Source organism: Bombina bombina, chromosome 6 (genome assembly GCF_027579735.1).
Source record: "Bombina bombina isolate aBomBom1 chromosome 6, aBomBom1.pri, whole genome shotgun sequence".
Taxonomy (NCBI): Eukaryota; Metazoa; Chordata; class Amphibia; order Anura; family Bombinatoridae; genus Bombina; species Bombina bombina.
The window spans coordinates 981,244,095-981,269,681 of NC_069504.1; the positions used below are offsets into that span (position 1 = coordinate 981,244,095).

General features: G+C 34.5%; 1 protein-coding gene across 1 annotated transcript in view; it reads right to left on the bottom strand.

Moving 5' to 3' along the window:
* Positions 1–25,587, bottom strand: part of FLT4 (fms related receptor tyrosine kinase 4) — a 276,324-nt gene that overhangs the window by 31,507 nt on the left and 219,230 nt on the right. The window contains exons 12-22 of the mRNA XM_053718648.1: positions 24,933–25,041; positions 22,326–22,685; positions 21,535–21,681; positions 20,197–20,328; positions 19,249–19,355; positions 17,807–17,942; positions 16,412–16,516; positions 16,003–16,116; positions 6,817–6,905; positions 3,791–3,929; positions 1,896–1,990 (exon numbers count right to left, since the gene is read on the bottom strand). Of these exons, the coding sequence (XP_053574623.1) occupies positions 1,896–1,990; positions 3,791–3,929; positions 6,817–6,905; positions 16,003–16,116; positions 16,412–16,516; positions 17,807–17,942; positions 19,249–19,355; positions 20,197–20,328; positions 21,535–21,681; positions 22,326–22,685; positions 24,933–25,041 (1,533 nt within the window). The remainder of the gene's footprint in view (positions 1–1,895; positions 1,991–3,790; positions 3,930–6,816; positions 6,906–16,002; positions 16,117–16,411; positions 16,517–17,806; positions 17,943–19,248; positions 19,356–20,196; positions 20,329–21,534; positions 21,682–22,325; positions 22,686–24,932; positions 25,042–25,587) is intronic.

Genomic DNA, 25,587 nt, shown 5'->3' on the forward strand with positions numbered 1-25,587 from the left:
GCGCTGGATGGATGAAGATAGAAGATGCCGTCTGGATGAAGACTTCTGCGGGCTTGGATGAAGACCCTTTTAAGGGCCATTGGTAGTTTATTGTATGCTAGGGTTTTTTTTTATTTTGAGGGGCTTTTTTATTTTCATAGGGCTCTTAGATTAGGTGTAATTAGTTTATATTTTATTTTGTGTAACTTAGTGTTTATTTTTTTTGTAACTTAGTGTTTGCTATTTTTTCTACCTTAGTTGTTAGTTTTTTGTAACTTTGTAATTTTTAATACTAGATTTAAAATATTTGAGGAGGGTTAGGTCGTTAAATATGTAATTTTGTTAATTTAATTTGTAGTTTAATGTAATTTTAGTATAACAGGGTAGATTAATTAATAGTTTAATATAGTTTAATGTAATTTTAGTATAACAGTTAGGGTAGGTTAATTAATAGTTTAATATAGTTTAATGTAATCTTAGTATAACAGTTAGGGTAGGTTAATTATTAGTTTAATATAGTTTAATTTAAATCTAAAGGTAAGTTTTAATTTATTATAAGAGAGGGATGAGTTAATATTTAATATAAAGTTAGCGGGTTGTTAGGTTTAGGGGTTAATAGGTTAATTTAGTTTATGGCGATGTGGGGGGCTGGCGGTTTAGGGGTTAATAGGTTTAGTAAGTGGTAGTGATGTGGGAGGCCAGAGGTTTAGGGGTTAATACATTTAGTTAGTTGCGGCGGGGTCTGGGAGCGGTGGAATAGGGGTTATTAGGTTTATTAGAGTTGAGGCGGTGTCGGGGAGCAGCGGGATAGGGGATAATAACTTTATTTAGTTGTGGCGGGCTCCGGGAGTGGCGGGATAGGGGTTAAACATTTTAGTAAAGTTGCGGTGTTTAGTGACAGGGTATAAATAAAGCTGTGAAAAAGCCGAATAGCAGCAAGATCGATGACTGTTTAGTTAACAACAGTCCGCTGCTCATTACCCCGTACTTTGTGCGGGGATTTTTCACAGCTTTTTATATAAATATGGAGAGCGTATTCAGGTCCGCGGCCGCGATGTTAGGCGATGTCAGGCGAGCGTATTGGTACCGTCGAATGCAAGTAAGTTGACGGCATGATAAGTAGGTCTCCATATCTCAATATACATAATGTGCCTGCCCATTGCCAAAGAAAATCCTGTATAAAGGATTTTAAAAATGTCCCCATCTACTGCACATGACATATTCTTCTGAAGTGCAAGTCTACAAGACCTAGAAGGCAAAAGCACTTACCTGCAGTCTAGCTGTCCAGCAGGAAGACAGCTCACAAGACGTGAAAGGACACATACTCCTTACAGAGACCTGTAGAAAAAGAAAGAACAGAGTAACCCACTCTGGCTTTCTGTACCATGGGCAGCAATGTGTTAGGAAACAAAGCAAGGACTACCTAATAACTTCCTAACTGCTTAAAAGTTACCACTACTCTACTGAAGAGATTGACGTGGACTCAGCTAAACCCAAATCCTTGCTTGCAGGAAAAAGTACCCAAAAAAGGAATTAATTTCTTCAGACACCAAACTTCACCTCCTCCATTGACAGAGGCAAAGAGAATGACTGGGGATTATGGGTAGGGGAGTGACACTTAACAGCTTTGCTGTGGTGCTCTTTGCCTCCTCCTGCTGGCCAGAAGTGATATTCCCACTAGTAATTGAATGACGTCATGGACTCTCCATATCTTAGGAAAGAAATATCAGTTTTATTTAGGATATAGAGTTGTTTGTCCACAACAGTCTTCTATTTCTTCACCACTAAGAAACTAACCTGACAGTAAAGCCTTAAGGACACGTTCTTTGGGTGATCCCTACTCAGCCACTCCATTTATCTTATTTTAAACAATGTTCATCAATAAAGTTATCATATTATAAATAATTGTATTTTACCTTCCTGGATGACAGAAACTCCATACCACGAGCCACTTGAAAGCTATAGCAGATAAGGTCTTCCATTGTTAAAGGACTCTGCCACAAATCTTTTACTGAAAAAAGATAATAAAGAAAGAAAGAAAGAAATATATTGGTATCAGTGTGGTTTGGTTCTAGAATGTATTACTTTACTATAGCTACACTAACCCTTTAGTTAGTGATTGGAGGATTTATGTGTATGTAGCTTTCGTTAGGCTTGCAGCCAATGAGCATTCACGTAATACAAAAAAACATGCTAAGCTATTTCTTAGTGGTGTGTTGGTAGAATATAACAAGCCTACATTAGCCTGACAAAAAGTTTATTAAGTTTAAAACATCTGTTTTTTTTAAATAAACAAAATAATTGTTTTATCCTTCATAATTTCAATATGAATTTTACTTTTCCCATCAAATATATTTTTTTGCAGAAATATTTTGTTACAAATTTAAATGTATTTTAACAATACAATTTTTACTGCATGTTTTTATTTCAATATTTCATTTATTCATTTTATACAGATTTTAAACTAGTAGTTTTGTGAGCACTATTGTAATGTATGCATCTCCTTCACATACCCAAATGCAGGGAACGCCCATTTGTAAGAAACATTACAATTAGGGATCGGCAAATGTTTCTAAAAATTCGAAATTTAAAACGAATTTTGACACATTCGTTCGTTTCGAATTTAGAATGTTTTTATAACATTCTATTTTTGAATTTTCGTTTTTGAATTTTTTAATAAAATTTGAAAATATTCATTTGAATAATAGAATGTTTAGCTATGTATTCATTAAATTTTGAAATTTAATATTCGAATTTGAATGGGACATTCGAATTCGAATGTGACATTTGAATTCGAAATAGTATTTCTAGTCTAATACTGTTTTTTAAATGTAATATTTGAATTCAAATGCTACATTTGAATTCGAATGTAACATTCAAGTTCAAAATAGTATTTCTAGTCTACAAATGTGTTTAATAAATGTAATATTCAAATTTGAATGCTACATTCAAATTCGAATGCTACATTCAAATTTGAATGTGACATTTAAATTCAAAATAGTATTTCTAGTCTAATACTGTGTTTTATAAGTGTAATATTTGAATTTGAATGTGACATTCAAATTCAAAATAGTATTTCTAGTCTACAACTGTGTTTTAAAAATGTAATATTTTAATTCGTATGTCACATTCGAAATTCAATGTCACATTCGAATATCACAGTGACATTCGAAAACTGTAAATAACATTCAATAATAGAATTTTTAAGAATATTTGTTCTTATCAACATTCTATTATGTAAATCAAATTTTTACAATAACATTCAAATTTGAATATAAACACATTGGCCCATCCCTAATTACAATCTGCCTTCAGAGAATTCTAATAAGGAAACCATAAATGCTGGTGAAATTTCTTACAGTATCTTGCAAGCCCAGAGACCTTTAGTTTGCATTTAAGATAACTGTGTGCTGTCAGATGCAGTTTTTTTTCCTTCTTAGTCCTGGTATTATATCTCATTTATTGTATGTTCTGGCTGTATTTAGCCTGTTTAGTGATCATTCGTAGAGTTTATTTAACACCGACTAAACTGCACCAACATATCAAATGTTTATTGTAAATTTTCCCCATGATGATCAATTTATGAGAGGATATTTTTAATAACATAATGTAGCAGCACATTATGTACAAATATGCAGCAGGGATCAATTATAAGGATGAATTACCAACTCCAAGCCATTACTATTCATGTCAAAAATTGACTGGATTTTTTGAAGTTAGAGGAAGTGATGGTTGCATTTCTCAATATGAACAAGTTAGTAAGGTTTGCTGTTCTGCATTAACCCTTCTGATCCTGCAATATGTTACTTACATTCTGGAGCTCGCTGGCTATTTGTCATCATGATTCTCTTGAAAACAACTCCCTCACCGATTCCATCATGGCTCCTTCTGTTGGCTATCACTGCTTCAACCATTGATCGAACTTGACTGCGCACTCTAGGGGACCTCTCCTGTCAAGGTTTAAAATATAGTTTATATAAAGGCTCATGTAACTTTAAATAAGCTGCATTTGTCATCATCATGTTAATCATTGCCATAATCGGCAGAGCTACAACAAGTTTGGTGGTTACATGATTACATATGGTTATGTGATTAAATACCATTTACAAAAACACAATTACACACCCTGGGGTGTCATAGACCTCAGCTGAGCTGGAAAAAAACCCAAATTGCTCATTAAATATACAATTTTGTAGGAAAAAAAGTATTTATGCTTTTCTAAAAGAATTAGAATATACTAAAAAATTAAGTTATTCTATATAGCAGATATTTTGTAATATTCCCTATATATACTTCTTGATATTCATGTGACACCTAATATATATTATTGTATGTGACATTCCAGTAATATAACACTTTTACAAAATAAAATACTGAAAATTAAGATTACATTTAAATGTGTCTGAAGAAAATCTTGTTATATTACAGTATTTTTAAGTTTATGAGCTAATATACTAAATGATATAAAAAATAATAGATATGTATAACGATATAATGATGAATTGAATGAATGAATGATACAATGAATGATTCAATGAATAAATAAAAAAAATGATAGAAAAGTAGAAAAAAAATATCAAGAAAGAGAAACAGATATAAAGATGAAAGAGAAAAATATAAAAAAAAACAGAATACATAAAGGTGAAGTGAAAGGAAAAGAAAAATAGAAAACAGAAACAGATCACATTCAAGCCTAGTAAATAAAATAAAATTACTTGATCCATATTTATATGTAAGAAAACATTGACTGATGCAAGACCAAATTAACTTACCTAGGTCACGCCATCTGAACATAAACAAATTATGAAAAGACAACAAGTTCTCATTTAAAGTAATAACAATACTTTACTTACATATATAAATATATATATAACTAATTCATGTGTAATTCATTTAAATGTCTGGTATGGCCAGTGCATAAAGTAATAATTTTTTTAATTAAAAATCATGGTTTTGGTCATTTATGTTATACATATGGTTGACCTTAAAGGGATACTAAACCATTTTTTTTCTTTTATGATTCAGAGAGAGCATGCCATTTTAACCAACTTTAAAATGTATTACTATTATAAATTTTTCTTCCTTCTCTTGGTATCTTTAATTATAAAAACAGGAATGAAAGCTTAGGAGTTGGCCCATTTTTGGTTCAGAACCCTGGATAGCATCTGCTGATTGGTGGCTACATTTAGTTACCAATCAGAAAGCACTAGCCAGGTGCTGAGCCGAAAATGGGCCAGCTCCTAAGCTTTCATTACTGCTTTTCAAATAAAGATACCAAGATAATGAAGAAAAATTGATCATAGGAGTAAATTAGAAAGTTGCTTAAAATTGCATGCTCTATCCGAATAATGAAAAAAAAAAATTGGTTTAGTAAAAGTTTAGTATCTCTTTAAATAAAAATAAAAAAGTTGATAACTTGCATATAAAAATGTTTTACTGGGCTTATTCGTCCAATTGCTGCGTATTAACTAGAGGTAAAAAACAACATAAAAACACAAACATACAGAGATGTAATTGTGCATATCAATTACAGTAACTAAACCTAAAGTATGTTAAAATATACAAGTTTACGGGGGCATTAAACTGCTGGGCACAGCTGCAATGGCTTGGGTACCACTTACCATGCTATGGTTTTCCCTCATGTGTCTGCAAGTCTCTTCAAATGCTTTCTCTTATTTTATCCCCTTACTCATGCAAGTTGGTGAAGCACCTCATCTTCCATACTGGACACCACCATCTTGGAGCTTAGGTATTCTTGCACTCTGTGACAGAAGTAGAGTGCATTCACAGATGATGATGCCAGTCCCTGGTTGAGAGTTTCTCTCTATGTGTGTAGCTACCACTTCACTAACAGCTGTATTGTGCATTCTGGGTTAGTGTATATCATACAGAAAGGTTTACATGGCTGTTGTGCTTCCTATATATTAGTCATGAACAAAATGTTAAATGTGCTCTCTGTATTGTGCACTCTAATGCAATGTGCTTGATACAGCTGTGAAAAAGCTTACAACATCACCGATCCATACATGGTCACTACTTCTGTCACAGGATGCAGGAATAATTGAGCTCCAAGATGGCAGAACTCATTATGAAAATACTTATTTATCAAAAGGGTTAAAATAAGAGAAAAATACAGGCACAGTATCAAAAATAACAGCATGAAGAGAAGTTTGATAAAAGAGCATTAGTTTATATTTGAAATCACTTATTTAGAAGTTATATCACTAAACTAACACAACCAATGGTAACTGTAATGTGTGATTTTAAATGTAGTTGTATTATATTGTTTAAATTGTAACTCAAAATACATTGAAAAATTCAGAAACAGGGAATGGAAAAAATGGAAAAATAATTGTTGTAATGATCCTGATTCCCATCAAGGTTTTATTTGCAAAATTTTTCAATACAGACGTTTTTAACTACGATGTCTGGGAAAAATAATTATATTTAAGTACTTTTCATCTATATTTTATATATATATATATATATATATATATATATATATATATATATATATATATATATATATATATATATATATAATATGCCATTACATTTCAGTGGTGTTTGTATCTAAGGTTAACATCAACTTAATATGTGTTAATAATTATAATAATTGTTGAAAATATTTTTTTGTAATAAATAAATTGTGGGTATGGGAGTGAGAATGGGAAGCAATCATCTTCATTTGTGCTCTTAATTATCCCATGCCGTATACTTAAATTAAAAGCAGATGTTATAAGTGAACTTGGAGAAAAAATGAAGTATGGTAAAATAAAAAAGAATTGAAAAGGAAGACATAAATGATAATAAATGTGGTTAGAGATGTGGGCTTACCCGGTAAGGAATAAATCCGTCTCGCTTTGTTCTCAAATAGTTAGAAAGGTTTCCGTATTTACAAAATTCAACAATTACCATCAGGGGTCCTGCAAATGCAAATGGAATATCATATTTAAGGTGTTCATGCAATCTTATTACTTGTTTATAAAAAACAAATACAAACAAAACAATATACTGATATTTTGCTTGATTCCCTTTTGGTTTTGAGTGATTTGTCCTTACTCATATAAAGGCAAATAAAAGTCACATTTTCTTTGCTGTATCTAAAAAAGTGCACTTAAAATATAGTACACTTATAAGTTAGGTGTTCCTGTACTGCAAATACACTACACCAATAGCAGAGGATTCCCTTAAAGGGACATTCCAGTCAAAATATAAATGCACATAGATTTATTGCATCTTTGAATATAAACATATTTACAATATACATGTATTGGCAAAACTGCTTCTATTAAGAATAATCACTGTTTTAGTGTTAATATTATTCTCTGCACGTGCATGTGAAGCATAGCTAGATAGATATTTTTACTGCACCCACATTTTAAATAATGCAGCTGCTCAGATAATCAGTGGGGCTTGTATCATGTCAGCAATTAACAAATTGAGTCATTACCAGATGGTACAACCACCTTAGGCTCTCCGAACAAGTCTTGTGTTTAAAATGCTGGTGCACGGTGCATACTTAAATACACTTTTGAAACAGCTATAGCTTTTATAAGAAGTATTTTTGCTAATATATGTATATTACAAAATTGCTTCTGTTCAATACCGAAATGTACCCATGTGGTTTCCAATTTTGGCTGGAATATCCCTTTAAGGAGTCTCTTTAGTCTCAAAGGAGACCAGGGGGCTGATTTATCATGCAGCGGATGCTGCTTATTCCGTGCAAGCCTTCCTCTGCGGTGGCGGACTACAATCAAATACGATTGGGATGATTGCAACCTCCTACTAGCAGCCGATTGGCCGCGAATGTGCAGGGGCGGCATTGCACAAGCATTTCCCCAGCAATGCTTATGCAATGATAAATGCCGACAACGTATGCTGTCTGCATTTGGCGATGTTGGGCGGACATGATTCGCTACAGTAAATTATGTCTGCCCGACATTTAATAAATCGGCCCCCAGGACTGCACATCTAGGTGGCTCATCTAGCCCTACAATTAGTAGTGTCATCATTTGGATTTGCCTTTGGTTTCACTTGTGCACAAAACAACCAACAACTTTCAACTTGCGCGCTAACTTGTTTACATTCAGCGGTATGAGCTCTCGAGCAGGAGTGCTAAATACCGCTCCACTTGTAATCTAGCCCTGTATAAGTGCATGAAAATGTGTCAGGTATTGTAACCCTACAATCATTTTCATTTCATGTTCAGCAACTTGGTAGGTTTCAGAAAACAATAGTGTCTAAATTAGATTACGTTGCTTAGCAACTCTAACCCAATGGTATAAAAGATTTTGTTTTGCATGCGACACTTTAGTTACAACAGACACACAAATATAATTACAAATATTTAAACTATTTATTTAACATCATGTTAGACTTGTATGTTTAATTAATACATTAGTCTTCATGGCTTTAAGCAATATAGTATTTACATAATTATCTAGTATTTAATATATAACATTTAAAGGGACATTAAACAGCACTTACTTTTAGAGTAAAATCAATGCTTCGTCCTACACTCAATAGAGAGGCCAAAAACCAAATTCTGTAACCTAGGTTTTCAAAAAGCTCCAAATTGCCTAATCCAGCTGTTTGATTTTAAGAATTTGCAGGTTAAGTAATTTACTTTTTTGGGACAAATTCAATTTCTTCATAAAAAGCAAAAGGTGTTTGTGTGTTTTGATGATTTAAAATATTTTATATATAAGTACATTTTATGCTTAAAATATTAGAGATACAATTATTTTCAAATATCCATATACTGTTAATGAATATGTTTTTACATATACTAGAAATGTACTTGTATTTAGGTATTTTATTTTACAGAGTAAGGTTACATAAGGCACACATTGAAATACAATTACTTAAAGGGACATCAAAACCCATTTTTTTTTTCTTTTGAGTCACATAGAGCTTGTGATTTTAAACAACTTTTCAATTTACTTCTATTATCTAATTTGTTTTATTCTATTGATATTCTTTGTCGAAAATTATACCCAGGTAGGCTCAGGAGCTGTTGATTGGTAGCTGCACATATATGCTTCATGTTATTGGCTCCCAGTAATGCATTGCTGCTTCTTCAACAAAGGATACCAAAAGAATGAAGCAAATGAGTTAATATAAGTAAATAGCAAAGTTGTTTACAATTGTATTCTCTATCTGAATCATAAAAGAAAAATTGTGGGTTTCATGTCCCTTTAATTACTCATATAGCCACAAATGATAGTTTCTGCAGAGTCTAATTTGGGGGTTTCAAACTGAAAAAAAAACAAACAAAAAAAATGCATTTTATGGAGCTATACTCAGAAATATTCTAAATATTGTAGATATTTATTTTTGTGCACCAAGGGCCATAGTCTTTGCATACTACAGTAAGGATATTGCATAAACAAATCAGAGAGCAGAAAGGAATATGTATTATTTATTTTACTAAGCACCTCCTCATTGCACAATCATATTCCAGGCTGCGGCAGTGATACAGAAATTCAGCTTGGGATATTATTCTGCTAGAAAACATTATTTTTCTATTTGAAGTGTTAAAAAAATAAATTGGGTTATCTTATGCAGCTGTCCTTTATCTCTGTGTATTATTTCAGCCTAAATGCTTTAGCTCAGAAGCTAGCGATGGCACGGATCCTTAATATGTATAAGATCCAATATTCATTCCATCACAACAGTGTGAAAGCAATTCTCCCTTTGGTACATACGGTATATATATATATAGATATTTCTTTTAAAACACGATGTTCTTTTTTTCTCATTTCAATATAACTGTCATTTAAACTTCTAATGATATTCAATTAATAACTTTTCTGGTCTGGAAAAAGTTTGGCACTGTTTTCAAAATAATATTAGGACTTTTTAAAGAAGAAAAGCCCTGTAAGACAATTAAAACATTATTGCTCTACATTTTTGTATATAATATGAAACTGGATTTAAAGGATTTTTTCATAAAGAAGTAGTAACAGAGTTCCCAGCCATCCTAGATATTGTGGGATTTATAGAGGTCTGACCACTGCCCCAGAGATACAAACTCCAGAGGGCTCCGAGTAGGGATGGGCGAATGTGTTTATATCCGAATTCGAATGTTAGAACGAATGTTATTGTAGAAATTTGATTTACATAATAGAATGTTGATAAGAACGAATATTCTTAAAAATTCGGTTTTCGAATGTTATTTACAGTTTTCGAATGTCACATTCGAATTCGAATGTCACATTCGAATTCGAATGTCACATTCGAATTCGAATGTTACATTCGAATATCACATTCGAATATTACATTTATAAAACACAATTGTAGACTAGAAACACTATTTTGAATGTCACATTCGAATCGAATATCACATTCGAATCGAATGTCACATTCAAATTCGAATATCACATTTATAAAACACAGTACAGTATTAGACTAGAAATACTATTTTGAATTCGAATGTCACATTCGAATCGAATATCACATTTGAATCGAATATCACATTTAAAACACAGTATTAGACTAGAAATACTATTTCATTAGAATTCGAATGTAGCATTCGAATTCGAATATTACATTCATTAAACACAGTTGTAGACTAGAAATACTATTTCAAATTTGAATGTCACATTCATATTTGAATGTCACATTCAAATTCGAATATTACATTTCGAAATTGAATGAATACATAGCTAAACATTCTATTATTCGAACAAATATTTTCGAATTTTATTTAAAAATTCGAAAACGAAAATTCGAAAATAGAGTGTTAAAATGTTATATAAACATTCGAAATTCGATTCAAACGAATGAATGAATCAAAATTCATTTTAAATTTCGAATTTTTAGAAACATTCGCTTATCCCTAGCTCCGAGTATGTATGTACATGTTGCCACCACCTTGCTCTTTTCAGCATCAGTACTGATCCTGCAGCCGCGCCACAAAGCTTCTGGGTGAAATTTCCCATCAACACATTGCCATGCACTCGTGACATCACTATCAGATGTTCCTACCCATCTGCCATTAGGAAATAGTGCAGTAATAATAATAATATAAATATTAATAGTATTAACAGCACCTTCATAATATGAATATGCTCCTTTATGTATGACAGAACCGGTAGAATAGTGTTCTTTAAAGGGACAGTATACACAAATTTTCATATAATTGCATGTAATAGACACTACTATAAAGAATAATATGCACAGATACTGATCTAAAATCCTGTATAAAACCTTTTAAAAACGTACTTAGAAGCTCCAAGTGTAGCACTGTTGATGAGGTTAGGCTGGGACACCAAGTGAAAGGGGCTGGGAAACCAGAAAAAAGCAGACCCTCCCCCCTTCCCTGCATATGAAAAGACCCATTAGACAAACAGGAGCCAGCAGTAGTCTGTAAACGAGTGAATACATCCAACACTTTGGGGCTTGGTTAGGAGTCTGAAAATGTATTAAAACATAAGCAAAACTATACATTGTTATAAAAACACTCCCAAATGGGCTATATCAGGGGTGGGCACAGGGTCGGCTCCAAGGGGGGGCATTGGGGGGCAATGCCCACCCAAATGGAATGCTGTGCCCCCTCAAAAAATTATTTTTGGTTCCGCATGAGTGAAAATGTTGTAAATGTGGAAGCGGCTGCCAGCCGCCTGCTTGTAGTGTGCACACAGAGTTAATCTGCGCCTGGCTGCAATTTAGAAGATATGTGGGCGTGGAGCTTGCTTGCGCTAAGCCTATATGTGCACAGGGTGGAGTCTGAGAGGGAATATGGGAGCTGGATGCCTGGCGCTGTGTGACACTGACCAAGACTCTGTGTGAAAATGACTCTGAGCCACGTGAATGACGCCCAGGCCAGACCAGTACTGTCTGCAGTGAAGAGGTAGGAGGGCGGGTTATGAGGGTCAGGGTGGGAGTCGGAGGACTCTGGGGGCCCGGGGCAGTCAGGGTGGAGAGGCCATAAGAAGCACCCAGGCCAGACCGGTGTTCTATTGAAAACTCCAATACATCGAGAACACCGGTACTGTCTGAAGTGAAGTGGTAGGAGGGTGGGTTCTAAGGGTGGCGGTAGTCAGAGTACAGAGGCCATAAGAAGTGGTAGCCATGTGGCTCGGGGCTATGCACATGATATGACGGCGTGACAGGGACCAACAGCGGCAGTGCGGCACTGTGACAGACAGTAATTATAATAGTGGCAACTGAAGTCAAGTGGCATTGGCAATTACCCCCCTCAGGCAGCTGAAGTGTTGATTTAAAACAGAGCAGAGGAGGACAGTGAGTGCACTGGCTCAGCTAGCAGCCACATTAACCCCATACAATTTAATTAAACAACAGTCACTTACACAGAAAGACTCAGTCACGACCCAAATATATTTAAATATATTGGCCTTTTTTATTAGAATTGGCTGTTTTGTACATAAGGGGCTGGCAGACTTTGCCCTGGGCCTGGGGCCCAGTGAGGTGTACTTAGACTTCTGTTTTGTTATTGTTTTGTTATCATCTCTTTGCAGGGGTTAAAGTAATCACATAATTATATGGAAACATTTGTGAGAGAAAATACAATGCACTTTTATTATTGTATTGTTATGTATGACTGTCCAGGTGCAAAATCAGGATTAAATTGCTTGATATAAAGTATGAACATATTGCTTCATTACAGGGACATGAACCCCAAAAATGTCATCATTTAGATAGAGAATACCATTTTAAACAACTATACAGTTTATCATTTGTTGAAGGAGCAGCAATGCACTACTGGTTTCTAACTGAACACATGGGTGAGCCAATAACAATCAGTATATATAAGCAGCCACCAATCAGCAGCTAGAACCTAGGTGCTTTGCAGCTCCTGAGCGTAAATAGATAAACCTTCATCAAAGCAAAGGATAACAAGAGAAGGAAACAAATTAAATAGCAGTAAATTGGAAAGTTGTTTAAAACTGTATGTTCTGTCTAAATCATGAATATATAATGACTTTACTGTCCCTTTAAGGTACTCCTCTGGGATTCCTTTAATACTATTTTAAATGTCTATTCAACAGTTTATCACTTGGCCTGCTGGCACATACACAGTGACATCCTTTTAATGGCAAAACCAAAAATTGTTGGGGGGGGGGGGGTTATGGTGTTGTGGTGGGGGATTGGGGCAAGGGGGGCGTAAAAATGCACCTGTGTAGACAAAAATCCTTGCACCGGTGTATTTATCCTCAGTCCTAGAGGTGTCAGTTTATGTGTGTATCCTCAGTCCTAGAGGTGTCAATGTATGTGTGTATACTCAGTCCTAGAGGTATCAGTGTATGTGTGTATCCTCAGTCCTAGAGATGTCAGTGTTTGTATCCTCAGTCCTAGAGGTGTCAGTGTATGTGTGTATACTCAGTCCTAGAGGTGTCAGTGTATGTGTGTATCCTCAGTCCTAGAGGTGTCAGTGTATGTGTGTATCCTCAGTCCTAGAGGTGTCAGTGTATGTGTGTATACTCAGTCCTAGAGGTGTCAGTGTATGTGTGTATCCTCAGTCCTAGAGGTGTCAGTGTATGTGTGTATCCTCAGTCCTAGAGGTGTCAGTGTGTGTATACTCAGTCCTAGAGGTGTCAGTGTATGTGTGTATCCTCAGTCCTAGAGGTGTCAGTGTGTGTATACTCAGTCCTAGAGGTGTCAGTGTATGTGTGTATCCTCAGTCCTAGAGGTGTCAGTGTATGTGTGTATCCTCAGTCCTAGAGGTGTCAGTGTATATGATTTAGACTTCATTCTTCTACCTAGTGATTTAGCACATATTCTCCGAATGTTAATAGTGGGGGATAAGCCAGCCATAAGCAACACTTTCCTGCAGAATATGTAGGTCTGCTTTTATTTTGACTCTCATACATGCTTTGTAAATGCGTGGCCCCACGTGAAAAACAAATGCCCCCCCATTTCATTCGTTCTGGAGCCGACCCTGGGTGGGCAGACTTTTGTAAGACAATGGCTACCTCTAATTTTATTCCAAGTGACGTGGTCACCTAATTAAAAAAAAACACACCAGTCTTGATAATAATTACAATAAAGTATTTATTAACACCCCCCCCCCACAAAGAATAGTCCAGCACACACTATGTAACCAGGTGCAAAGCTGTTGCAGGGTACTGCTGGCTAAAATTTTTATTTTTGCTACAAATAGGACCTGCTGGCTGAAAATTGTATTTTTGACACAAACAATACAGCTTTAAAAATCAGCCGTGCTCTTTAATAACAAATACAGCCGCGCTTGGTCTTTACACACTGTGAGAGCTCTCTTTACGTCACGCTGGGACCCTCAAGCAACCTTATCTGTGTACCGCGCCTTTGTATGATAAGTAGTCTCACAATCAAGATGACTAGGGATTCTACAAAGTCATTTTTTTTGCTGGACGCCATATCAGGTTGATAAAGGGGGCATGTCCTGTAACCAAAGCTGAGGCAGCGAGTTCAGCTACAGCCGCGTTGTGCATGCTGAAGTACAGTGCCAATACCGTTGTCATAGCCGATTTCAAAAGTCTGCATAAGAGAAATATTTCTCACACATTTACGGTGGCGAGGCTCTTCACTCAGAGTGAAGATCCTCGCCGCCGTAGATGTGTGAGAAATCTTTCTCTTATGCAGACTTTTGAAATCTTACAGGCGGTCACCTCAAAATTCACTCACGGTCCACTGGTAGACCGCGATCTACCTCTTGCCCACCCCTGGGCTATATAAATGGATCATCTACAACACATTTGTGCAAAGAAAAGTCTAGTGTAAAATGTCCCTTTAAAGACATAAGCACCACTTGGTTTACAGAGAGGACATATTAAACAATGTCACTAAATAATATTTTTCATCTGCCTGTAAAGATTTTGCACTGTTTGTAAACTGTTGCTGATGAATTAATAGTTCTGGCAAACTGAATAAGAGGTTGCTAAATATATATTTAAAATAAAAAGCCCAGGAAGACAAATCTATTTTTTAAATGTGATTGAACTCATTTATCTAATCATATCTAAAGAATGTAAGGTATGCTGCGTCTGTGAACACAGTATAAATCTGACAACAACCTGTAGAAGTGAAGCATAGACTAATGCTCACCCTGCAAGTGCCACATTCTGCCCTGGTGCCTGGCAGCTGCATTTGGTAACCCCCACTTAATGTAATAGAAAACAGAGCTGAAAGAGAATGAAGCACCTGGGGAGATGAAGTAATAAGCAAAGGAACCTATTTATCAATGTCTCACAAGAGCTAAATGGTCAACAAAAAAATATCTTGTTAAAATCCAAACTCTCATTAATCTGTGTTTTAACCCTATTAGCTGTCAAAGAAGGCCATCAGTATTTTCAGAGATTTGTTTATCTTCTTCCCAGAATGAAGCTTCTATCTTTACCTGACATCATCTGATTTTTTATCCAGCCATGAAACCCCCAAAATGTCTTTCATGATGCAGATAAATCATGTGATTTCAAACAACTTTCCAGTTTAAGTCTATTAAAAGATTTGCTTAATTCTCTTGGAATCCTTTGTTTAAAAGTATATCTAGGTAGCTATGCACTACTGGAAGCTAGCTGCTGATTTGTGGCTGCAAATATATATCTCTTGTGAATTGGCTCACCAGATGTCTTCAGATAAAAGCCAGACAGATAGCTCAGCATGCTAAGGCACTGTAGCTGAGCTCTGTAGCAACCTAAGGGTTGCAGGTTCGATCCCGGCGAGGTCCACTCAGCCTTTCATCCTTCTGAGGTCGATAAAATGAGCAGCGCCTTGAGACCCTTACGGGTGATTAGCCACGTTTTACAAGTACCCCATACATACAGATAGCCTCTTGTAGTGCACTGCTGTTTTGTCAACAAAGGATAGCAAACAAAATAAGCTAATTTGATAATAGAACTAAAATAGAAGATTCTTTAAAATTGTATGGTTTATCTGATACATGAAAGGAAAAGTTTGGGTTTCATGGCCCTCAAAAGGTCAATTGGAACTCAGAGCGTGGAGATCAGACCCCAGAGTGCCACTATGATAAGATTTGCTCTCTGTTTTGGAAATAGAGGTCTCATTTCTTACACTCACCATTAGGTTTGGTACATGCCCCAAGAAGATTTACAACATTTAAATGATTTCCAATGTGAATGAGGATCTTCAATTCTGACATCAGAGCTTTATGCTCACTGGCTGTAGCTCCCTCTGAAAAAATATAAATGTTACAGAGACTAAGGAATGTTCATTTGGACAATGAAGAATAATTACACTTTATTGTATTGTATCACACAACAAGAGATCAGGAGGAATCCTTGACATAAATACAATAACTGACATATATAAATGTAACCATATAAATAAATATATTTATATAAAACAGATGACCTATGAGATATACTCATGTAAATTAATTTTCAGGATCCGTTTTTCCCCCCTTACGCTATTTGCTTTTACCCCCTCCATAGAAAATGTATTCTTTTTCTTTCCAGATGTAACTTACCTTTTAACATTTTTACTGCCACAGTCTCACAGCTGCTGCTCTTACTTATCCCAAATGCTGCAGCTTCCACTACTTTTCCAAATGCCCCATGGCCCAGAACTTTCCCTATAGACAGGAAGATATAGTCAGGAACCAGACTAGAAACAAATTAGCAAATATTAAGCAGCACTCATTTTAAGTCACATCATTTAGATTTATTTTCACATTGTTGGTAAAGGTTTTCTAATCAAACAACTAAAAACCATGCTTAAAGGGACATTCTAATACAAAAGTCAACTGCTCTATTTCATTTGGATTTTGGATTTTTTATTACTTTGGCTGAGTTGACATTGGTGGTGTTAATTGTTTTTGGCTGGCCGATAGCAGTTAAAACAGCTGCTGCAAAAATACATATGGGAGTTTTGGCTTCCTTTACCAGCTATAAAGGGTCAGAATGTCCTTTACAACTAGATTTACCAAATGAGAAACATTTTTAAAACATTTAAAATAGACATAAATTAAATAAAATCATATGACTATTTAAGTATTATGTTGACTCTTATATTATATATATATATATATATATATATATATATATATATATATTATATATAGCATCTATAAATAAAAACATAACATTAATTACATTCTGAAATATAAATATTAAATTAAAGTAATAAATTATTGATAATGCTATAAATGAGATATTGTTTAAAACATTGATGACAAATATATTAACTGAACATAGGAGGGATATAGATATAAATAAACATGGTTTATTAAATATTTTTTATATATTTGGTGAGTAATATACTGTAGCTGAGTTGTTCACAGGTCAAAGTGGTATGTGAAGAAACAAGTCTTTTACAAGCCCTTTTCTTAAAAAAAACACCAATGAGGGTAGGGTTCAACTTAACACCTGACAGATTTTTGTGCACTGTAAACTGAAAAATATGTAAACCTAGTTTAGAAAACAAAGGTAAAAAAAACCTTTCACAATGTTTTATGTCACAATTCTTTCACCATCAATATAAACTCAGCCTATGGGGTAGATTTATCATTCAGTGGGTGCTGCAATCTACCCCCCGTAGTTTCCGGATTGGCGGAAACTTAAGTTAAGAAGCAGCAATCGTAATACTGCAATCATCCTGATCCGATACGATCGGGATGATGGACAATCCCTGCTAGCAGCCAGCATTGCACAAGCATTGCACAAGAAATTATTATTATAATACATTATTTATAAAGCTCCAAGATATTCCGCAGCGCTGTCCATGGGTATGCTTTTGTAATGTTAAATGTCCGCCCGGCATTTAATACATCTACCCCAAAGTGTTAAACTTCTAAAGAACTGCCATGCTTAAATAACTGAAGTGAATATAACTTTATAAAAAGATTTTCCCATGTTGGAATTACCAAGCCTCAGTCTGTCTCGAGGGAACTCCCACTTGCTGGAATCATATGGGAGATAGTCGCACTGTTCGTCCAAAGGAACTTCACCTGGATCCATGATGATTGAGAGATAACCAGCCTTTATATCACTGTGATTGGGCTGCAATATAACAAAGCGCCATATAAATGCTTTATCCTCTCAAGTATTTACTCATCATAAATTTTATTATAAGAAGTGGAATTAATCAGGTTTTATTCTAATACCATTGTGAGTTATGTGCAGCCTTTCTTTCTACTTATGTTTATGAAATCATATTCTAAAGTCATTGTGAAATTAATAGTTTTTTATATCCAATAAACTAATATTACAGTTTTCCCACTCAACTTGGCTCTGAAATATACAGAAGATTTTAAATGTATTTAAAATCGACCATTTAAATATGATTTTTAAAAAATGTTCCGGTGTAGAATAACTATAAATATCAAATGTATTAAATAATATTTATTATATTTACACTATAATCATGTAAAAAAACAACAACATATTATTACTTCTCTTTCATATTCATGATGTAGAACTACAGCTGTTCAAACCCAGTTTAAAGGGCCATAATAGTTAAAATGCTTTAATTCATTAAGGGGTTAAACACACAGTAGAAGTACCACTCAGGACCCGTGGAGCACAGCTGGTCAAGAATGGAAAACATAGCTGATCTAATCAACAGTGTTAGTCATGCGACTCAGGTCTAGAACTAGTGCTGCTGATTGGATCAGCTGTGTTTTACACTCAGGGACAGCAGTGCTCCGTGGGTCCTAAAGGTACTTCTACTGTGTGTGTTTAACCTCTTTGCAGGGGTTAAACACACAGGAGTGTAAGGTCGATACTGTTAAAACTACATGATCTAGCGAATGAGAGCATATCATTTTGGACTATTATGACCCCCTAAGTATTATGTTTACTTTTGCAGTAGCAGTGTAATCTGAAAAACATGTTAGCTTGATTAAGATTTCATGTATTTATTCATCAAACAGAATATTCCATGTACATTAGTACATTAGTAAATTCATGAGTGATAATCTTAATTGAGGGGCACAATGATATTCGGTTAAAAAAACTGAAATGTATGGATGTTATACTTTTTACAGTTAAATTGTAGAACAAATGTTCCTGTTTACATTTGCTTTGCTATTAAGATATTTCTATAGAATACAAAGCAAATCAAATGTTAACATTCTAAATTTGAATATTGATTCTCATAACCTTTCATTGAATAATGTAGATATTTGAATATTTGACGGTTACATTTGATAGTTTAATCTTTTTTTGCCATACACTCAACATTTGTGCAGAGAGTGGTCAACATTTGTTGTATTAAATGAATGGGCTGAAACGTTCACTGATTGCTACATAATTGATGAAAAAGCAGGTAAATGGTGCTCTACTCATTCCATCCTAAACAACTTACCCTTTTTATATTGCAAAATATGAGGATAAGTAGAATCCAGAAGAAAACGGCAATAACCCCGGTGCCGATGAGAATTACAATCTCAACATTGGTTCTGTCATCTGATCCTGAATATAGAATAAAAAACATTATAATTTACCAAAAGTGTCATAATAATAATAATATGGATCTTTTCTTTTTTCAAAAACTCTTATAGTTATTTTCATTATCGAGAGCCGTATATTCTTATGATTAAATTTAAATGTGAATGTGATTATTACTTTATTTCTAAGAAGTTTTAAATAGAACATTATAAGTAGACATAGTCAAAAAGATATGTTTAATATAGTGTAAGATACATGCTGGTTAGTTAAAAACAGTTGAACATAAAACGTGTGTACATATTGCATGTAACAGTTTTATAGCAATAAAACAGGTCTTCTGTGTTTTGGGTTAAAAATGTGCACAACTTATTTCTTAAGATTTTGTTATTCCTTCTAATTGCAACTCTTCAGACTTCGCTCACCACAAACATGAGCCTACATGTTTAAACATTGTCACAGTCATCCAGTTTTAAAAATTGCAAGTATCCTAGGCTGTCCATGATTTGTAATAACTGGTGTTGTGGACATTTATTTAAAGTACACCAAAACATTTAAGTTGCACTATGTTGCACTATCATAAGAAGAATAAATATGGAATATAGGCTATGTCAATTTTAAGTATACCAGGTATATCTGTTAGGTTCCATTTCTTCTTAAACGTCTTGGGATGTACAATTTCCATCTAACACAAAGGCTCCTTCCACCTTTTTAGAGCCATCATAGGAAAAGCAAAACAAAAATACACTTTTCCTACAGATACTGTTCAGCTAATATAATAATGTCCACCTTACAAGATATTGATGACCCTACTATAATTAAACAGTAATTAATTGGGTAAATTAGACCTCTTATTCCTATATTTTACCTTCTACAGACACACTAGCAGAGGAGTTCACACAGCCTTTCCCATTGCATGCTCTGCAAAGATACATCCCAGCATCCTCTTCTCTGACTCTCTGAATGCTCAGTGTCTGATTCATTTCCCCCAAAACTATTCCTGGTAAAATGAAATAATATTTAATAAGCATATTAAGAAGCATATCAGTGTCAGTGCTCTAGGTAGATCTACTTTTTGGAATCTTAAAGGGACACTGAACCCAAATTTTTTCTTTTGTGATTCAGATATAGCATGGAATTTTAAGCAACTTTCTAATTTACTCCTATTATCAAAATTTCTTCATTCTCTTGGTACCTTTATTTGAAATGCAAGAATGAAAGTTTAGATGCCGGCCCATTTTTGGTGAACAGCCTGGGTTGTCCTTGCTGATTGGTGGATAAAATCATTCACCAATAAAAAGTACTGTCCAGAGTTCTGAACAAAAAAAAAAAGCTTAGATGCCTTCTTTTTCAAATAAAGATGGCAAGAGAACGAAGAAAAATTGATAATAGGAGCAAATTAGAAAGTTAATTAAAATTGCATGCTCTATCTGAATCATGAAAGAAAAAAATTTGGGTACAGTGTCCCTTTAATTTAAGACTAGAAAGATTTAAGAAGATCATTGCAGTCTTGGATAAAAAATAAGTATTTTGCTTTATTTGATCAGATAATTAACATTGAAAATAATTTACAATTTGGTATTATTTTTTGCTTTTTAATGCTTAGAATACTTGATGTTCACTAGAAGTGTCTAATACTTAGTGATTTATTTTCATATAGTGATTTTTTTTTAATCTTTACAATTTGTCGTATTAAGATAAGTTTTTGCACCCTTTATTGATCCCAAATGAATGGTTTGTAAAGCAATGCATAGTAAGTGCTTATTTTTTACAAAGGTTTACATATCTAATAATGTGTTTATAAAATAGGTATTAAACCTTCAAAAAAGCTAGCATCTTGGGAAATCATTAGCATAATAGAAAAGGATGGAATATACAGTATGATGCCTAGTGGCAGATGTTTTCTATATCCTCACAAAGCAATACGTCTTATATAGTCATCACAATATCAAGAAGCTCTTCTTTACAATAACAATGGCATGGCCTTTGGGTAGTTGTGGTGAGGTTTACAGGAAGTTTTGAGGCTAAATGTGTTCTGTGTAACCCAGGCTTCGGTTTTAATACGCTAGGAGTTATGTAAGTGCCCTCCAAATAACACTCACATAAAAATATACAATTATATAGATTAATGTTTATTTTTCAGTTTTGAATAAACATATTGATGGATACACAGTTATAATCTAGACATTATTAGATTATCCCGTACCTGAAACCTCTTCCACTAGTTTGTTGTTTTTATACCAAAGGATGCTGGGAATAGGAGTGCCGTCAGCCTGGCAGTGCATCACCATAGAGTCGCTGACATTTACCATTTTATCTGTTAAATCATGCAGAAGGTGTGGAGCTTCCTGTGCTACAAAGAAAACAAACAACAAATTCTAGGCTATAATATACAAAGATACACCAATCACATTTGGAAATCCCTTTAATTATATACTGGTTACAATGCCCCTACAGAAGTAAGTCCAATGGTACATGTTTTAGGTTTTGCCTGATGTTCTTGTATTAACATTTATTTCTATTGATTTATGTAGGTAAGTCAATACTTTCTTATCTTTCAATAATTTTTACATTTTTACTCTCAGAAGGCTGCCATATAAATAATCTTTAATAACAACGAGCCTTCTGACTTCTCTTTCCTTATTTCTTAAAGAGGCATTTACCTTAAACTCCCATTCCCTATAAAATGTTTTGTTATGTACACTTAAAAAAGCCCTTTGAAATGTTACTTTTTATTTTGCAAGCTTATCATATATATTAACTCTGAAAGAGTGTGGATTTACCACTGCCCTCACAGATGTTGGAGCGCATTCTGCATAGTTCAGATCCTGTACTATTTAACATAGTTATTGCTTGAATGGCGCAGTAATCCATTTATATACAGGAGGCTACAATTCTTTTGGTACAACATTTAGTTGGGTCTACTGGGCAACCATAATTGTAGCCCCATGGCAGCTGTTTAATTTTCCTAAAGCCAGGCTTATCTGTGTTCCTCACCCAGTACAGATATATATTTCTTGTGGCAATGCTTCTCCCGAGTCTTGCGGTTCTGAACTTCACATACATAATCCCCTTCTTCCTCCAGGGAAATATTAGGTATATTGAGCACCAGTGCAGCATTATTTGAACCAGGCTGATACTGAAGTTCACCCTGCATCCGGGCTGCGTATTGATGCACATTTTTACAGTCTAACACAAGTGGGTTGCCCTCAGCATCATGGAGTGTCAGAAGGTTTAGACGATACCACTGGAGGTTCTCATAAGTATAGTTGTCTGCATGACAGCTCAGGCTGACATTCTGCCCTTCTACTGGCTCATCTGAAGGTTGTGGCTCAATACGGAAGCCATCAGGGATTGCTATAGAGAAAAGTAATATCTAGAGTTATAATAAACTAGTGTACTGTGTAATTAACAGATGAACATCCAAAATATTTATACAAATATATGAAGCTTTACTCAAAAGAAGATGTTTGGATGAGAGGGAACAAAGAGGGAATACACAAATGCCAGAGCTGTATATTTTTTTGTTTAATTCTTATACTAGCATATACAACTATATATTGGAGCAGTTAACTCTACAACAACTTACTTTAAAGAGACAATAGTTAAAACAGGTCCCATCCTGCTTCAGAAAGAGCAACACATAAGTTTTAAAACTTTAATTTAACTTGATGTAAACAAATCATGCATGTTTAATAAGTTAAATTGATCATCCCCAAAGCAATGATAGAGTTAATGTGTTAAAAAAATGTATATAAGAAAATTTTGCATAATTTATTTTTAAAATGACATATTGGGAATTCATACTGCTCTTTAAAACGTTTCCTAAGAAAAGACAGGGAGTGATCCAACCAATCAGAAGCTGAGTTATCTGAGAAATTAAAGTCTATTAAACCATTTCCTGAACTAAAAGATGAATGAAGCTTTTCAGTCATTTGCAGGATTGTGTTATGACAGATGCCCAGGCGCATTAATTCCCATTTCCCACCTAGATAGCAAACAGGATCATGAGTGTACTACATATAGCACATAATGCAGGGGTCAACAAATCTGTTTCAAATTTAGGTGCCAGCAAGAATATTTAGGAGCCAGATATACTTTTAGGAGTCAGAGAGTGATATTTGTATATAGATATATGGAGAATAACCCAAAAAGTTAGGATCCAGGTGTACAATTTTGGGTTATCGAGCCCTGGCATAATGGAGTTTCAGGAGAAGGCACAGGAACTGTAACATATGCAACTTTAAAATAAATTATGCAGAATCTATTGATTAACATTTTAAACAAAACATAAAAACTTTCTCAAGTATGGAATGGAAGTTATGCATTGTATTTAATTAACCACTTCCAAATCCCATTACAGTAGCAATTGAAAGATCAAACAAATGTTGTGCTTTTAAAGGTTTAATATCAAAAAGGTTAGCAAAAGTTCTAATTTTCTAGTTCCTGTTGACATACAATATCTGATACATTTTGTTAGTTTAGTTGTAGCTGGTTTACCCCTTAAAGGGACAGTATACACTCATTTTCATATAACTGCATGTAACAGACACTACTATAAAGAATAAGATGCACAGATACTGATATAAAAATCCAGTATAAAACTGTTTAAAAACTTACTTAGAAGCTGTCAGTTTGGCTCTGTTGAAAAGGTAGCTGGAAAGCCCACTGCAAGTGGCAAATAAGACCCTCCCCCCCTCCCCCTTCTTTTGCATATGAAAAGACCCCTTACACAAACAGCAGCAAGCCGGAGAAGGTAGCTGAAGGTATTCACATAAAACTTTGGGGCTTGGTTAGGAGTCTGAAAATCAGAGCAATGTTATTTAAAAATAAGCAAAACTATACATTTATTTAAAAATAAAACTTTATGGGCTATATAAATAGTCATCTACAAAACATTTATGCAAAGAAAAAATGAGTGTATAATGTCCCTTTAAGGACTGGCAATTTTAGAAAAAAACTTGCCCAAAAGACTGGAACATTTTAGCATTTTTGCTATCACTCCATTTAAACTTAAAAAGAGCCATGGTTATTTTGATTTACCTATCAAAACCAGAATTTTTTTTTAAGACAATCCAAATAATAATCTGGGCCCATTTTGGTGTATTTCATGCCAACGTTTTGCCGCCAAATGCGATCAAATAAAAAAAAGCGTTAACTTTTTCAAAAACTGGGTTTCTCACTGATATTATTTACAAAGTCCCCTTTGTTCAGAAATAGCAGACATGCATGGCTTTGTCATTGTTGTTGTTTTTTTTGTAATTAGAAGGCTGCTAATTGCAGCTGCACACATCACTTCTGAAATTCCCAGACTTGCAGAGGTTAATCAGGTAGGTTGTAAGGTAATGTAAAGATTACCCTCCCACCTGACACCTTCCACTCCCTGATCCCTACCTGATCCCTCCCAAACTGCACAGTCACAATATGCAAGTCCAGAAGTTAGCGCTCATCATTTTACTTTTTCCTTGTAATTCGCATGCTAATCCGTGCCCGCAAAAAAACTTTACTTCTGTTGCTGTTAAAGCTTGAGTAATAGTGCTAAATAGGGCCACTTGTAATCTGGCCCTTTGTTTGAAAACTATTAGTACTAATATTGCCACTTACTTGTCACATAAAAATAGATAAGCCGTTCGTCTCTCCCTGCTTTGTTGAAAGCAGAACACTTGTACATGATGGATATTTCGGCATCTTGTATCACCAGCTTGCTAACTGTCTGCAAAATGTGACATAGAGAGATAGCTATAGATTAGAAATTGTATACATTTCTCAGGCTGACTTACAACCCCAAACAATCATCAGAAAATTGCAACCAATTGTTTTCTAAACTCTAAACCACTTACCAGGACTTATTCTCTATCCTTTATAACTTTTTCTTTTATCTATCTATCTATCTATCTATCTATCTATATATCTATCTATCTATCTATCCGTCTGTCTTTCTATCTATCTTCCTATCTATTCATGTTTTAAATTCATGAAGATTTAGATGCTTTGCTATCCTGTGTGGTGTTTTTTTTAGTGGACTTTCCTCCAATTAACAGCTACAGTATAGTTGTGTCAGGCTCCTAATACATGATAAATGGCAAATCATACGAGAGCCACTGGAAATGCGGAAAATCAATAATTACAACCACAACAAGTAGGAAACACACTTTCAAAATGTTTTATGCAGCCTGGAGCAGCCTGGAGAGCAGTTGTATTTTTTCTTGTACAGACTTTGTTTTTTGGTGATTGAAAGTCATTTTTGGTCATAAAGATA